This window comes from Amphiura filiformis, chromosome 2 (assembly GCF_039555335.1).
Source record: "Amphiura filiformis chromosome 2, Afil_fr2py, whole genome shotgun sequence".
NCBI classification, from domain to species: domain Eukaryota; kingdom Metazoa; phylum Echinodermata; class Ophiuroidea; order Amphilepidida; family Amphiuridae; genus Amphiura; species Amphiura filiformis.
Window position 1 is genome coordinate 13,134,049 of NC_092629.1, and position 15,864 is coordinate 13,149,912.

Below are 15,864 nucleotides of genomic sequence, written 5' to 3' on the forward strand. Positions count from 1 at the left end.
AGAGATGGCTGTTTTATTCGCTTTTATGGTTAATATGACTTTGTTTTAAATAAAACCATGTGATTCGTGCTTGATAATTATTTTTCTTACATATAAGACATAATGTTGTGATTGCCGGACACTTCCTTTAATGATTAGCTTTAACATTTTACCCAAATATTGATAAGGATATTATGTATCAATACCAAATTAATGAAATTGATCAATATTGATTATATAAAATTGACCAATATATGCCATATACCATTTCTATACGCTACAAACTAGAAATAATGCAGTCCACCTCATCCAAGTTTCGATACTGAATATTGATTGATTATATATTGGATCTGTATCAATAACATGCCATAAACAATCAAAAAACTTATATTAGCATTCCACCAAATATATTTATTCTTTTTCGTAAATTAACAGCATGCAGCTCTGTATTTATTTGCCGATAGGCATAGAGCAAAATCTTAATTTCAACGTAGGTCAATAACGTGCAGTGAGCCCATTTTATAAATGCATGTACACTAAAAACGCCACCAACTTAAACACCTAGCATATGCTTTTGAGAAAATCAAATGGGCTATTCCAGTTGAAATCCTTACACCCCTGTGGAAGACAAGATCTTTATCTCCTACACAGGGGGTGTAGATTTCATATAAGCATTATCCCATTCAGGATACCCCATTTGAAATTAACAGTCCCTGTGTGAGAGATTAAGGTCATGTCTTCCATAGCGGGGTGTATGGATTTCAACTGGAATAGCGCAATCGCAGTGATTACCTCATACAGACGAATAACAGATAAGAACAAACCGTCCATGTTCGCACCCCTTTGCATTTTATTGACGACAGAAGGCAACACCGTCGTAAGTGTCATTGGCCCCTGAACATGTTTTAATCATTTTCAAGGGCAACAGGTACATACAAGGTTTTTTACCAATTTTTACAGTGCATAGCCGTTTTTGCCTTGGTCGCTATCCACGCTATCACGGAAGGCACTTCGCCGGTTATATAGGGACGATTTATAGAAATCTGGTATTTATCAGAGGAAATGACGACAACAAGCTGTAAGCAGAGCTTCTAAAATATTAGAGAACTCTCCAATAGATTTCAGGCGAAGCATGTCATATTGTCCTAATGAAGTGCATATTGAACAAACTGTACTGATATTAACAAGCCTATTGGTGGTGCTTTGCAACAATGGCACCAGGGCTATATGACAAATGCACCATATGTGTACTTTGTGCTATATAGGCATTACACTACAAGGCCTACACTCTGTGACATGACATGTTTTTGGAGTAGCCACATACCCCTGCACATTGATAATATTAGTTTTGGTAAACAATTACAATCACATGCATCTGACGACAGGTCTGCTTATATAAAACAAACTTGAGTTCATGCACATTAAATAATAATAGCAGAGGCAAATTTAGCATTCTGAACAAAGAGGTTGAAGATATGGTAATTACAGTTATGGAACCTGCATCTCCATCAGCTCAGCAACTTCTTTCTTCTCTGGATTCTACCTCTTGCTCTATTTCTTCTGCTTCCTGATGAATTTGTCTGATGATCCTCATTTCACAGGAGATTTGACCTGTAATTTGACCTTTTGTTGACCTGTAATTTGACCTTTTGGGATGAAGAGGCTCCACTTATGAATATCTGAAAGATACTTGTTGATTACTACTACAAGACAAACATTATCATGCCCTTGATAAATACACAATGAACTCATGCAGATTAATTGTTGTTCAAATTGTTTGATTTCAGCATTATGTTCCCCTAACTCCTCCCACCATATTTATCCCAATCCAATAATATTGTGTTCACTGGCCACCATTGACATTGGTTGCATGGAAATCCTTCCTTGCGAAGCAGCACCGGAAGAATGCATCATCAGCGTACATCTTTAATCAACTTCCCTATCTGCCCCCCTCCACTATGATCACTAAATTATCACAACCTGTAAGGACACAGTTTATTAACCTCAATACCTTTATACACTCATAAAATGACCTTTGAACTTGTTGGGTACAAATCTCATACTCTACATATAGACATCATTTCAAGAGCTATGATGGTTATGGAACTATATCATTAGAAATGCAGTCATTTGTGACTCGTGACTGCAACTTGTATTTTGTGTGACTCCACCATTGACATGTGTACAAATCCCTTTTATTGTGGCTGCACCGGCAGCTACATCTTCCACAGGTGACCTCTCATGCCTCTACCTTATAGCTTGTGCTGTGTCTATTTCCATTTCACATCACCTAGCATTTGTGCAAATCCACCATTCACATGACTGTGCGGAAATCCCTACTCCCATGGCTGCACCGTCAGATACATCTTGCACAAATGACTTCTCAGGGTTGTGTATTTTTATGGACTAGTGCCCAGTGCAGTGTCTATCCCCGTCTCCTATATCCAGTAGTACCAAAGCTGCTGTTTTTTTCCAATGGCTAATACCCATGATAAAGCTAGGGATGTAAAAAAAGATGAGGCCTGTATTATGTTGGATACAAAACTATATTTTGTTGGATATAGAGGGTGTTAAAAATGTTGTTTATGTTTTTAGATATTCATATCATTGTGATTACTCAACACTGACAAAATGGCAGACCATCCGCTTCCATATCCGTTTAGTGTTATGGTAATTTCATACTTTCTGCCGCTTGATGCTGAGCGGCGTGACACTTCATTATGCCGCTTGCACTTTTCTGCAAGCGAAGTGGCACACCCGGACATAAAAATCCAATGTTGCCGCTCAGCACTCAAAAATTGTATTTTGTTCGTCAGAGCGGCACCGCTCCCGAATTGACTTGAATTCCAACTCCTATCGATCTGCCGCTTTGGGCAAAGTGGTGGAGTGATCGATATATCGGCTTGATGCTGGTCACCGCTAGCATTTCTGGTGCGACTGCACAGTGAAGCAAAATCGCTGTCAGAGCCAACAAAATGGAAGGAAAATATGAAACCAGCATAAGGGTGTGGTGGGTACATTGTATTGAGTTATTCCCGAAATCTGGAAAGACTGTATTCAGAATCAACTTACTTGTAAGTAGTGACATGATTGATTCCTAAACTCCGTACTGAGCTGCTAATCTTTCTCTGAGAGGTAGGGGGAACTGATCAGAAAACCTCTTCCAATTCTCTTCTCCAACCTGATTCTTGAAACCATGAAGAATCTAATAAAAAGAAGAAAAAATAGGTGTTTTTCCCATGAACATCAGCAAGTCAGAAACTTATCATATATGTATTATACATAGGCTTAGAGAGAAAACTCCATCTTGAATTTCTCGCCCTGAATCTCCCTTTTTAGTGCTTTACTCACTCTTAAAAGATTCATATATGCCAAGAAAAATTTTCTGTGCAAGATATATGCAGAATGTGGCAACCATTACAACTGGAGAAGCATAAGTTTGACCCAATTTTCTCCCCCAATTTATGGGCATAAATCTCGCTTTTTCTCACAATTTGAAGCTGCTACCTCGCATTTTTGGTCAAAAAATATACACTGAAATCTAATACCGGTGTTATACTAAGCCATCACAAAGAATTTATCATTTTTAATGTTTTCACCTCTATGTCCATTGCTTGCTTGTAAAAGTGATTTCTACCAGTTGAATTCAGGATAATTTGAACGCTGTTTTTTTGATCTACGCATATCCTAATTCTCACCTTATAAAACATTTCTTTGAGGTCCTCTTTAGGGTTCTGCCATGAGGCTACTGCATCACAGAAGAAAATGAAATCCTGGAGAGACAGACAAAATAATCAACATTTTAGTAAATAATTACAACTTATGATATTCCAAATTATGCACGCCCTCCACCCTATTCACCCATTACACGGTTCCGCCACGGATGTTTAACGATAATGCTTTCCTCAGGCTTGCCATAAACAGGGGGAATCCTGGCTCCATCCTGCCTCAAAGCAGTGTCCGGCATTTCAGTGATAACTGTAAGTGGAAATTGTTTTTTTATCCTCAGAGCAACCTATACATTAAGATATTCCAGTTGAAATCCATACACTAATGTGGAAGACATGCCTTAGTCTCCCACACAGGGAGTGTGAATTTATAATGGGGTTACCTGAATGGGTAACTCCATTTCAAAATCTACACCACCCTGTGTGGGAGATATATTGGGATATACAGCCATGAAAACTGGTCTTTTAAAAAAACACTGAAAACCAAGTTATTTTACCATTTTCTGTGAATTTGACTCAGAAATAGGCTGAAAAACACTGAAAACAATAACAAAAAACACTGAAATCAGCTAAAACGCTGAAAATTTTCATGCCTGGATATATGAATTTCCACTGGAACAGTCCATTCTTCACTTCTACGAGAAGCCTCTTACCAAACAACCATTATAACAGACCACTCAACTTTAACATACCTGTACTACGCCACCAGGGTTCACGCTAATCATTGCGCATATACCACGGAATGCCGAATCCTTTTCTTCATTATCACGAATGTTCCTCAAAGACGTACACCTGAAAGAGAAATCGCACATTTATAAAATGCCTTATTTCAATTTGATTTAATAATTATTTTTTCAGTTTGTTTGGAATGTGCTGAATTTAAATTTGTTCGCAAATTCATGTACATCAAATTAGGTCGGAAATCAAACATTCCGGCAATTAAATGTTTCAATCTGTAAAACTATTGGCAAATTAAAAAAGTCAAGGTGTAATAAGGGGTAAATTGCACTAAATCAACTGATAAAAAAAAATGCAAAATTTTGGTCCAATTTGGCAACCACAAAACAAAACAAGTAGATGGCAATCATTGCATATTGAAAGTAAATCACAGCGTGCATGTCCGGACAGTATATAATGAGTTCGTTAATAATATATTTGAAATACTTGCAAATATTATACAAAATAATACAAGAAATTAATATGCAAAAAAGGTGCAATTTTGTACATTCAACAAATTACATTGGATGAATGAATGGGATAGTATGTGCAAGCCCAAACACATAATTGTATACTCATCCATAATGTAAATTCACCTTCGAAACACCTGATTTTTGGAGCAAAATGCGTATGAATGATCAAAGATTTCTAAATTATTGACATGAATAAAATTGCAAACTTGTTTCAATAGATATGATAAAGATATTATGTGCACTATATATGTACCACTACCCAGCTTGCCAACTTTGCCTTCCTACTTCCTATAATGCTGCTTTTAATATTAACATTCTGTTTCAAAAATGCAGAAAGGAAAGAAAACATAATGCGCAAGCCGGCATCTGCAACATCATGTATTTCATTAAACTAATATTAAACACAAAATGTCATGAGTAGTACATCATTCGATGCAATATTGGGCTATTGCAGTTGGTATCCATATACCCTCTATGAAAGACTTGACCTTAATCGCACAAACAGGGGTGTATATATGTGACGTGTCATGTCAAAAGCAGACAGGTTATCAATTTTAAGGTTTTTACATATCTTAAATATAGAGATATTTTGCTCCACAACACTGTTTTCCTCAATGAAATAGGACATTCCTAAGCGAAGATATTGAGTTCATAAGTTATGGTATTATAAAGTTGGAAATTGAGATATCGGCCTTTAAAAATGTTATTGACAATGTTGAGAGTAGGAATTACCTTGGAAAATGTCTCAAAAAATACAAGATGCCAGTTATATTCCGGTCTGAAACTATCAGACAATATTTTTAACATTAATAACATCATAAATTCGCAACAAACCCAAATTTTGAAAAAATCGCCCCCTGGCAGATTTTTGGCTATTTCTCCATTCACGATCCTGCCCAAAAGTGTCTCCTTTTGACATGACACGTCACCTATTCAAATTCGACATTCACACTCCCTGTGCGGAAGATTAATTTAAAGTTGTGTCTTCCATAAGGGTGTATGGATTTCAACTGGAATAACCCCATGTATGGCTCTATTGCATAATAATCAACCTTAAATTGGTTTAATATTAAACAGTTCCAAAACATTCTCTTTAACCCAGATCACACTTGATTCTAGTTTATAAGATGTTCATGTTAACCTATTCCCACCATTTCTGAAATGAAACAGATTTCTATACAAGTATTAAAGAACCTGATTTTCTTCCCGTAATTTATTCAGGGGTTCAGGGATGTACATGGAAATAGGTAACAGATTCCTTCCCTGATAATCCACATGGCCCTTGGATAGGTGGGCGAGTGCAGCATTCAGCATTTATGGGGGCTTGTCCGGGACTAGCTTTATGACAGGGGTTAAAAGGGGGTATCACCCCTTTAAAAAAATAGCTTTCTTAGAAACTTTCATCGTCCAATTCCAATTTTTTTTACAGAAGGCCTGATCTCAGAGGGGTTCCAAACCAGCAGGGTCAAGAGTTGAAAACATGCACGTTACAAGGCTACCTAGGAATAAGGTATGGACATGAAGGCAAAGAGCAGAAATACAAAGATACCATCCTGGAATGTGGTGGGACATGCGACACAAATATGACATGGGGTAGCAAATGGCCAGCCCTTTCCAAGAATGGAATCAATTATTCACACAATATAGCCATACATTCCATATATTTCAATAATAATATAAAACACAAATATATTCAGGGTTGCCAGTTTTTCAGATCAAAGGTATTATGATTCCAGCACCAAAATGCACCCAAAACCAAATGTTTGGGTGCTTTAACTGAATTTAATTAAGAGAGAAATTCACCCAATTGGGTTAATAATCATTTGATTGACACTTCCTATTCTTCAAGATTGATCGATCAAACTTTGGCATATCAAAAACTTGTGAAAGTTCGCAAAATCGCAATTTCTTGAAGCTTGCAAAGGTTGAACAATTTTTGGCAAGTAGCCGGAAATAGCAGGTTAAGGTGCAGTGTGGCAACACTGAATATATTCATGTTATTAAGCAATCGCACCTGCTCTAAAGTATTTATTTTTCTTTCTACAAAACTTTGGAACAAAAAAAGCACAAAAACTCAATGCAAACATGCATCATGGGGACTAAACACAGTTACTTTATACAAAAATTTCTTCTTTCTGGCTACAATGGGCATTCCTGTTGAAATCCATACACCCCTGTGAAAGACATGTCCTTAAATTCTCACACAGGGAGTGTAGATTTCAAATTGGGTTACCTGAATGTGTGACTTGTGGCTCCTGTGTGGGAGATTAAGGTCATGTTTTCTATAGGGAGTGTATGGATTTCAACATGAAAAGCTTAATCAACATTTTTTACAGCAAAAGGTTGCATCTGATACAAGATTTACTATTGATTTACTTTCATTTCCATGGTTTATGTACAATTGTATAGCTTTATTAAACAAATCGCTGGTAAATCTGACTATGTGGTGTCTCCAATGACCTCACAATTTGTGGTGTTTTTTAAATCGCAAACAAAGTTTATTGCAATTCCTCACAATCTCTGGATTTTAAAATCTAAACAATTCCCGCAAAGAAGTTCTTATGAATCTGCATTGTTTGTTTGCCTACACAAATCTTGTACCTAAGTGATTGGAGCATTTTGATTTTACAAATTTGTTTTAAATCATTTTGTCATAAAGTAATATTCACATGTATTTCCCAAGTAACTTCAAGTTTGGTAGTGACGTAAAAATGCATCTCTATATTTGAGACTGTGTTCCAATTATACTGCATTTACATGCTAGCATATTATGCTGCTATTCTGAGAACAGCACACACATTTCAAGGCTACGCTACCTAAATCACATAGTGATGTCTACCAAACTGGAAGCAATGCAAGGTATAGTGTTCCTGGAGCACAGCTTGTCTGCAAGTTATGTATTCATGGCATTCATGCTGTAGAGCTTCATAAGCATAACATGTTGAATGGATCTATATTTTGATAATTCTGCATGTTAATGCATTGCATGCTACCCATAGGCTTCAATATAAATGTAGAAGGATTGAGATATTTTCTCAAAATATCAAAAGCCACAACCACTGAACCAATACAAGCTTGTTTGTACTCAATGTAATGCATTTTTCATGCTGATTCCAAATATGGTCATGCAAATTAACAATTCTGAATTTTAAAAGTTTTTAGAAATATTTTGAAACCGATTGTCTGCAGTCGACACCCGCATGGAGAAATTAAGTTTTATTGCTATGAGTGAGACTTAAAATTTGGCAGCATCAGTTATTAACAATACAACTTATAACGCAGAATGACATCACCATAAATTTGAAACAATGTAACTAAATGTGATGAAGCAACATTACAAAAACCATGGATAAAGGAAAAATGAGGTGTAATCAAAAACAAACCTTTTGCTGTAAAAACAAAAATTGTGCAGAAATTTGTCCATTCTGTGTTGTCATGAAATGGGCTATTCCAGTTGAAATCCACAGGGGGCGGTACTCGGTGGAAAATAGTAGGTACATATGTGCCGCCCATATGGATCCAATTCAACTTCTCACTATAATGATGGGTCATTTTTAATAATACAAAGATGGTTCGGTTTTTTTTGTCAATGCAACTCCTGATGTAATTATGAAGTGGGTCATTTCTAGCCTAGCACTACTATAATAATGAGTTGATTTCTTCCTTTTTTTTCATGTTTTCTGGTCGATTTTTGCCACTTTCTGCCTAATATTTTTTAAATTTAGGTTCACAAAACCAAGTTCTTTACAATCGTCAAGCGGTGCTAATGCATCAATGCAATTATTCAGGCAGCATATTTTTAACTGCTACTATAGGAATAGTCCATATTTTGTGACTAATAGTATGATCCATATTCTGTGACTTTACTATAAGAATGGGTCATATTTCTGTATAATCCACTCAGGTAGGTCAGTTTTTTGACCCCTTGGAGGCACACCTGTACCCAATTTTAAGTCAAGTACCCCTCTAGGAGTTACCTGAATGGGTAATCTATTTGAAATCTACACCCCCTGTGTGGGAGATTAAGGTCATGTCATCCACAGGGGGTGTATGGATTTCAACTGGAATAGCCAGGGTTAATCTTTTTTGTTTTTTTCACATAAATCAGGTGCAAACTTTAGAACAGATGTTAGAAAAAAAGTAATGATGAAAAAAATAAAAAATAATAAAAAACAGAAAAAATGTAAACAATACACACCACTGTCGTATGAACTGCGGTAGCATGGGGGCCACTACATCCGGACAAACGTATCCAAGGCGACCAATTGTGATTGCTATGACAACAACAGTGAGAACGCATATCACCAACGGCAACGGTTACCAACGGCACACCAATTATAATCAGGCCGGTGAGGAAAAAACGCACAAGAATTGTGGGTAGGTGGAAGAGAAAATGAAAAGAAAGAAAAAAAAAAGAATAAAAGAAACAAACAAATAATATTCAATCAACAATACTCATGACAAAATAATGGCACGAAAGATAATAGCGACAACATTTTGATAATCAAAACTACATTTCTTCGCCACTAGAAGGCCACTAAATATAAAACATACATTCCTACAATGCAAAAACCATAAAGAAAAACATTATATTAAATACATATAAATAAATAAATGGCAGTGTTTGGGGGACATTTTTGTCTCAAAAGTTGCAGATCACAGTAATACTTTCTTGTTATGACAGTCATGCAACTTGTTCATGGATTACATGTGTAGACATGTACACTTAGCTTTTCATGATTCAAAATGGTTTCTTGTTAAACCGCAACATCACATATGAAATAACATACATCAAACATTACATTCCAGGGCACTCCACATGGCGCAGTAATCCACATCGGTGCAAATTTCCTTTATCCAGAACAATTTTGGACTTGCGTAGTTACTTTTTACAGCGCACATTTCACGTAGTAGTGCAGCGTTTTAAATAACCTTGTCTCGTAAATGCACGTCATATGACGTGTTAATGAAGCATGTCATGTGCATGACACAGTGAAAGTCGTGCTAAGAGAGCATAGCAATTTAAAAGCTTCAACAATCAATGTAGTATCCGTGTTATGACCATTTAGTACTCAAAGCATGCCATAGGAGTACATATTGATTCACACATTGGTCAATGCTGATCTGTACCCGGTGTGGAGTACCCCTCCCTAAGATAGGTCAACTCTTCAGGTTATTTCTTTCACATGTATTGTTCAATGTGGATTTGATTTGATCCCCTTTACATTATCTGTGGCCTGATAGGTACCAAAGGCGTAAAAATTTTGAGGCATTTTGGAGATACAGATTTGTGCAAAAATAGAAATATGGATTCAGGAATAGGCAATTACAAAACATCATTCCCATTCAACAGATTGTATCTCAAAATTTAAGCCTTGACCATATACTTTTTTCATATTTTATGACTACCTAGATCTAAATATACATTTGAAGCAACCAGTGGCTTAAACCCCTGAGCACTACCTGCCAATCTAACATTGCCTCTGATTGGTCAATTACATGATATTTTCACTTTAATCACCAATCAGAATGGAGCTTTGCAAATAATTCACCAATTTTTGTGTGGTGAAATTATTCTAACAATGTTGGTGATTGGGCCAATTGAAAATGAAAACTTCTTTTGGCCAATCAGGTATTCTCATGGGGTTAAGAGCTGAGAAAATTGAATTCGAATGGCTGCAATTTTATAGAGTAACATAGAGGGCAATGTATTTGTGGTGTGGGCCCTAATAGCTAGGTCGCAAACAATAATTCACCTTTAAATTCTTTAACCATCATTTTTTTTTCAATCACAATATTATTTTCTTGATTAGGTGTCAATGTCAAAAAAAACCTTTTAACCCATAAGGGGAAAATTGTTTAATTAAAGCTTGGTGTTTATCAAATTGATGTCCAAATTATCAAACATAGGAAACAAATGAACTGTACACATTTTTTATGTACTTTGATCCTGCTGAGAAAAAAGAGCAAAAACTTTTGACACAACCAATACATAATCAGGTCATATAAAAAGCTCAATTGAGGTGATATGTGCACACATAATACATGTCGATGCGATTCTAACATATTTACAACCTCCAGATACCATTTTGACCTAATATAAACCCCTCTATAGAACTTTGAAGTGTCAACTGGCTATGCTTATAGATGGAATTCTACTATTCACAAAATTACTTTTCTTTTCCATTTAGTTTTGAACCCTTGATTAAATTAGTCTTGCTTTTTCAAATGTAAACATCATCAAAGTAGTGTCGCTACAGAAACTACGTACCTGTATTTTCCAGAAGGGTCTTCGGTGTGTTGGGTCTGTTGATGATTTCAGTGAGTTGATTCAACACATGCGGTATATACTCTCGCATTTCAGCTCCTATAACAGATTTTTTTAATGAGAAGGATAACAAAATTGGGGTCAGTCAGTCGGGGACAATGCCTCTTTTTTTATACAGTTTCTTTTAATATGCTGGGACAATCATATATAAAGGAATAAAAGAGGTTTATACTGGCCAATGTGCCTGTATTGACTACTTGTTGTTTTTATAGTATGTAAAACTGAATTTATTCTGTAGAATGACGAACTAAATTTATCGAACACTCAAACCAAAATCACAAATATTGAAACAAAAAATAAATTATGAACTGTTCAGATTTTCAGGTCAGTCGGGAAATGCAATATAATTTTTTTTCTGGCCTTATTTAGCAGAGTCAAAAACATGGACCATCTACTGTTTTTGTTTGTCGATGGTAATTCAGCAAGTGTTCATATGAAGGTCCAAGGTGAAAACACACACATACACACAAACTTACCCATTTGTATAGAGACTTCTCCTATAGCCCAGGTTGCATTGTTACAAACAGATATAAACTCAGGGTTAAGATTCTGTCCAAGAATTGGTAAAAAGTCACCTGTAACAAGAACAAAGAAAATCTATAATCAGAGATTGAATTAAAAATATTGGTTTGCATCTGATGTCTTTTTCAATCAAACTCGGAAACGATTGTTTACGATTTGTCATGATGATTGAGTTTCTGAACACGCCGGTAAAACAGCGTGCAATATGGTTAAATTAGAGTCCGAAGTTTACCGTTTTCTAAAATCCATTTTCCGTGTTGTAATCTGTGTTGTAAAATTTGTAAATCTGTGTCATGAATAAAGCTTAAAATGTACAAACAATGATATTAAAATCACAATAAAGTGTTCAATATCGCAATCAATATGCTCCGATTGGAATGTTCTCACGATAATAGGCAGACTATTACAATGTTTGGAGGGATATAGAGGGTTCATGCCTCGGTAATATACCTTTATTTCGGTATTATTAAACAGTATTTTTATCATAAAATTGACATACACAACTCATGATTGTTTTTAACATTTATTTCTCTTATCTTTTAACAATTTTTGTCACATCATTCAAAAATGTCATTTGCCGTGTTGTACCTCCGATTCCGCGAATTTCTTCCGCTTTCCGTAAAACGGAAAACTTCGACTCTATGTTAAATTTGCACCTTTAGACATACAAATTTTATTTCTTTGTATAGTCCAGTTTTGCTACGAAAAAGGAAATAAAATTGTACCCCTGCTGGTGATCCCTACTGATAAGCTGTCAACAAAGGCTTAAAGTGTGACCACTAATTCCGCAAAATAATCATCCTTGAGGCAATGAGCAATTAACTGACCAGACCAGGACCAGTGACCAAGCAAGGTGACAGTACAGGAGCCTTACTGACCATCACCAATTGGCATGTGGGCTGAGAGTGACACTAGCCAAGGGGGGTAATTACCAGTATAAAATGGGGTAGATTAGTGGCTTTGGTTTTATTTCTTTTTCATAGAGCAACTTGACTATGATTGAAAACTTTCTTTCCTGAAGGCACCATGTCAACAATGCCTAGAAAAATTGTTGTTTTTTTTTGCCTGGTAAAAGTACCGTCATTTTCACTATTTCCTGCAAATTCCTTTTTCTGATGAAGGCATCAGGTGAATCAACCTTCCTTTTTATGCGCTACTAACAAATCATGGTGGGTGTGGGGAGTTGATTGTCAGATGCAAACTGTCTTTTGAATTCAGACTTCGATTATAAATACAATTTTTAATTCCAAAGAGCAAACTATTTGTCATCAATTTTTGCTTGAAAAAGTTATTTTTTCTGGATTTCTCAAATATTTGCTCCCAAAAACGATTAGATACATTTCGGGCCTACATGTACAGGAAACAAACTTTTGTGAAACACATGTCTCCCGTCCCATAAAAACCAATGCTTACGAAAAAAACTTTAAAAAGTTTCCTATCTCATAGAAACTTAATTCCTGATAAAGGGAAGAATTTGGTTACTTTTCTATGTTTTACACCATGATTTGGGTTTAACATTTTTGGCAACACTGTGTGTACTTACTAATACAAGGTCTGACATGCTGGAAGCATGCCTTTGTCAGATCACCTAGAAGGGCAAAAGAACTCTGTCTCACTTCTGGCATTCTATCCTATAAGACAAAAGAACAAGAGAGATATAATCAGTTACTGATGACGATTACAATGAACCATGCAGGTGTCGCCTGCAAATGACAAGTTCCAATTTTTATTCAAGAATTAAACAATTTCAGAATTGTACATTTTCATTTCCATATTTGGAATCAACATGGAAAATGCATTAAATGAGTTCAAACAAGTATTGATTTGGTGGTTCTTAAGATAGCTCTTGATATTCTGAGAAATATCTCCAAACTAGGACTTCATGTTGAAGCCTATGGCTAGCACACAGACCATTATATAAGACCATGCCAAAGATTTAAAAAATAAAGGAAAATGAAATATTGAAATGAAAAAAACAACAACAATTATTTCAATTTACAAAAATAACCCATTTTAAAAATACAAAATAAATGAATAAACAACAAAATAGTTAATTTAAAAATAAAATCATGTTTTTGACTAATTAGAACTTTCCAAATGCTGCGAAAAAAACACTAACAGACGATGAGTGATGATAGCAATTTCATCAACCATACTTCATGGGACAATTCGCCTCCATTATCGGATGAGGTTTAATAATTCATTATTCTATTTGTAATATGTGGAAATTATTCATATGTATGATATTCGACATCAACACCATTTTTTATGCTATTCCATTTGAATTCTGCCTTAACACCATAAGAAAAATCTTCCACCAAGTATTTTTTCAAATATTTTGAAACCCATACTCCCATCTGACTTCACCTACATATTCTACAACTGGAGGAAGAATTTCAAATGGAAGTTACCCCAATTGTCTATTCTATTTAAAACTCATACTCCATCTGTGGTAGACTTTAGCTAAATCTTCCACAGTGGGAGTGTGGATTTCAATTGCAATTGCCCATTTGGGGAACCTATTATACATACCTGCATACATTGAAAGAGCAGAGTCATGATATTGCTTGAGGCAACCAATGTTTCTATATGTCCTTCTAGTCCTTCTGCAAGTCCACTAAGGAGGTCAAGAGCTACGATCATGAAATCTTTGTCGGGTGGCTCCATAGCGTCCGGGTTAGCATTACATTCCTGCTGAGACGAAAACACAAAATCAAAATGGCGTATTAATTGCATTGTAATATTGTCAATAGCTATGATTATGAAATCTTTAACAGGTGGCTCCATCAAATCAAAATGGCATATTTATTGCTTTTTAAAGATGTCAATAGCTACGATTATGTAACATTTGTTGTGTGACTTCATCAGTCCCCATACCAAAAAAAAAAACCTGTTCTACGGGCAGACAGACTTAGCAAGTAGGGTAGAACGGTCAGGATTTTTTTCCTGGAAGAGACTAGCGGGCGATTATACTAAAGCGTGTGGGGGCTTTGAGACGAACTATTAATTAAGATGGCCTTACCTCCGAGTGAATGTTGAAATCCTAAACTAAACTTAAACTGCATACTTACAGCAATTTGCAATAGAGTCTTCTCCGTAAGTGACACACATCTCTGATACACAGGCTCACTGTACGGCAGGAACCCGGACTGAAGAGCAGTAGCGACGGACGACAGACACTCCAGAAGAGGAAATAGATCCTTGTCTTCGTCTTTGAGGGTGTTCCACTTTTCTATTAAGGGTGGCATTAACATATTGATGAATTCCTGCAAGAAAAATGATGCAATGCAGTGTTAACACTTTTGTATCATAATCATATCCAACTCACATTGAGTGTACCTACATCATGTATTGAGCCAATCAGAGGTGATGTAAGAAATGAAGTCCACATAGGGAGAATGTTTTTCAAATAGAATTGGCTAAAGACAATTAATTTGAAACCTATACTCCCCTTGAGTATGGCTTCCCCTACTGGGAGCGAGTATTTCAAATGAAAGTTATCTAATTGTCTATTCATAACCTCATTAATATACGCGAAGCCTGTAATCCAATCAAAAGAAATTGATTGCCTGACCGCGCACTAATTGCGAGGTCATTAATAACTCACAATGACTCTGGACACGCAACAATGACTTCTGCGCGCGTGTGCGTGTATAAGCTACGCGTTATGGCAACGCACACGCCTACGCGATGCCGTCGCGCTTCTGTGATTGGTAGCTCTTGTTGTCGGCGCGAATGTTATATTCCCCTGGTTGATTTTTTTGTAGGGTAGGTTACAATAATGATTAAATCTGGTTATATTTAACAGCGTTTTATGGAATAAAATAACATAAAATGCCATTTTGATTTGTTCAAAATATTAGATATGATTAATGAATGACAATAATAACTTTGCACCATCTATTTTGAGGTCATTGTGTGAAATTGTCAGGTTTTGTTTTGGGCCTCGGTATTTTTAGCTCCCTCGGAAAAAAACCTCAGCCCAAAACAACACCCTCCGATTTCACACAATGACCTCAAAATAGATGGTGCGCAGTTATTATTGTCTAATTCAAGTATTCTATTTGAAACCCACACTCTCTCTTTCTATCTCTTTGGATCACTTAAGCTAAATCTT

General features: G+C 36.0%; 1 protein-coding gene across 4 annotated transcripts in view; it reads right to left on the bottom strand.

Moving 5' to 3' along the window:
- Window positions 1-1,640: 1,640 nt before the first annotated feature.
- LOC140145907 (transportin-1-like) overlaps window positions 1,641-15,864 on the bottom strand; it is a 58,308-nt gene continuing 44,084 nt past the window's right edge. For 2 of the 4 annotated variants that reach the window (XM_072167626.1, XM_072167624.1), the window contains exons 14-23: window positions 14,819-15,013; window positions 14,280-14,438; window positions 13,291-13,378; window positions 11,702-11,800; window positions 11,169-11,264; window positions 9,096-9,171; window positions 4,400-4,499; window positions 3,678-3,752; window positions 3,052-3,184; window positions 1,641-2,476 (exon numbers count right to left, since the gene is read on the bottom strand). In XM_072167626.1, coding sequence (XP_072023727.1) covers window positions 3,077-3,184; window positions 3,678-3,752; window positions 4,400-4,499; window positions 9,096-9,171; window positions 11,169-11,264; window positions 11,702-11,800; window positions 13,291-13,378; window positions 14,280-14,438; window positions 14,819-15,013 — 996 coding nt within the window. In that variant the 3' untranslated portion in view covers window positions 1,641-2,476; window positions 3,052-3,076. Of the gene's footprint in view, window positions 2,477-3,051; window positions 3,185-3,677; window positions 3,753-4,399; window positions 4,500-9,095; window positions 9,172-11,168; window positions 11,265-11,701; window positions 11,801-13,290; window positions 13,379-14,279; window positions 14,442-14,818; window positions 15,014-15,864 lie in introns of all 4 variants that reach the window. The other 2 variants (XM_072167625.1, XM_072167623.1) reach the window with 1 other exon arrangement.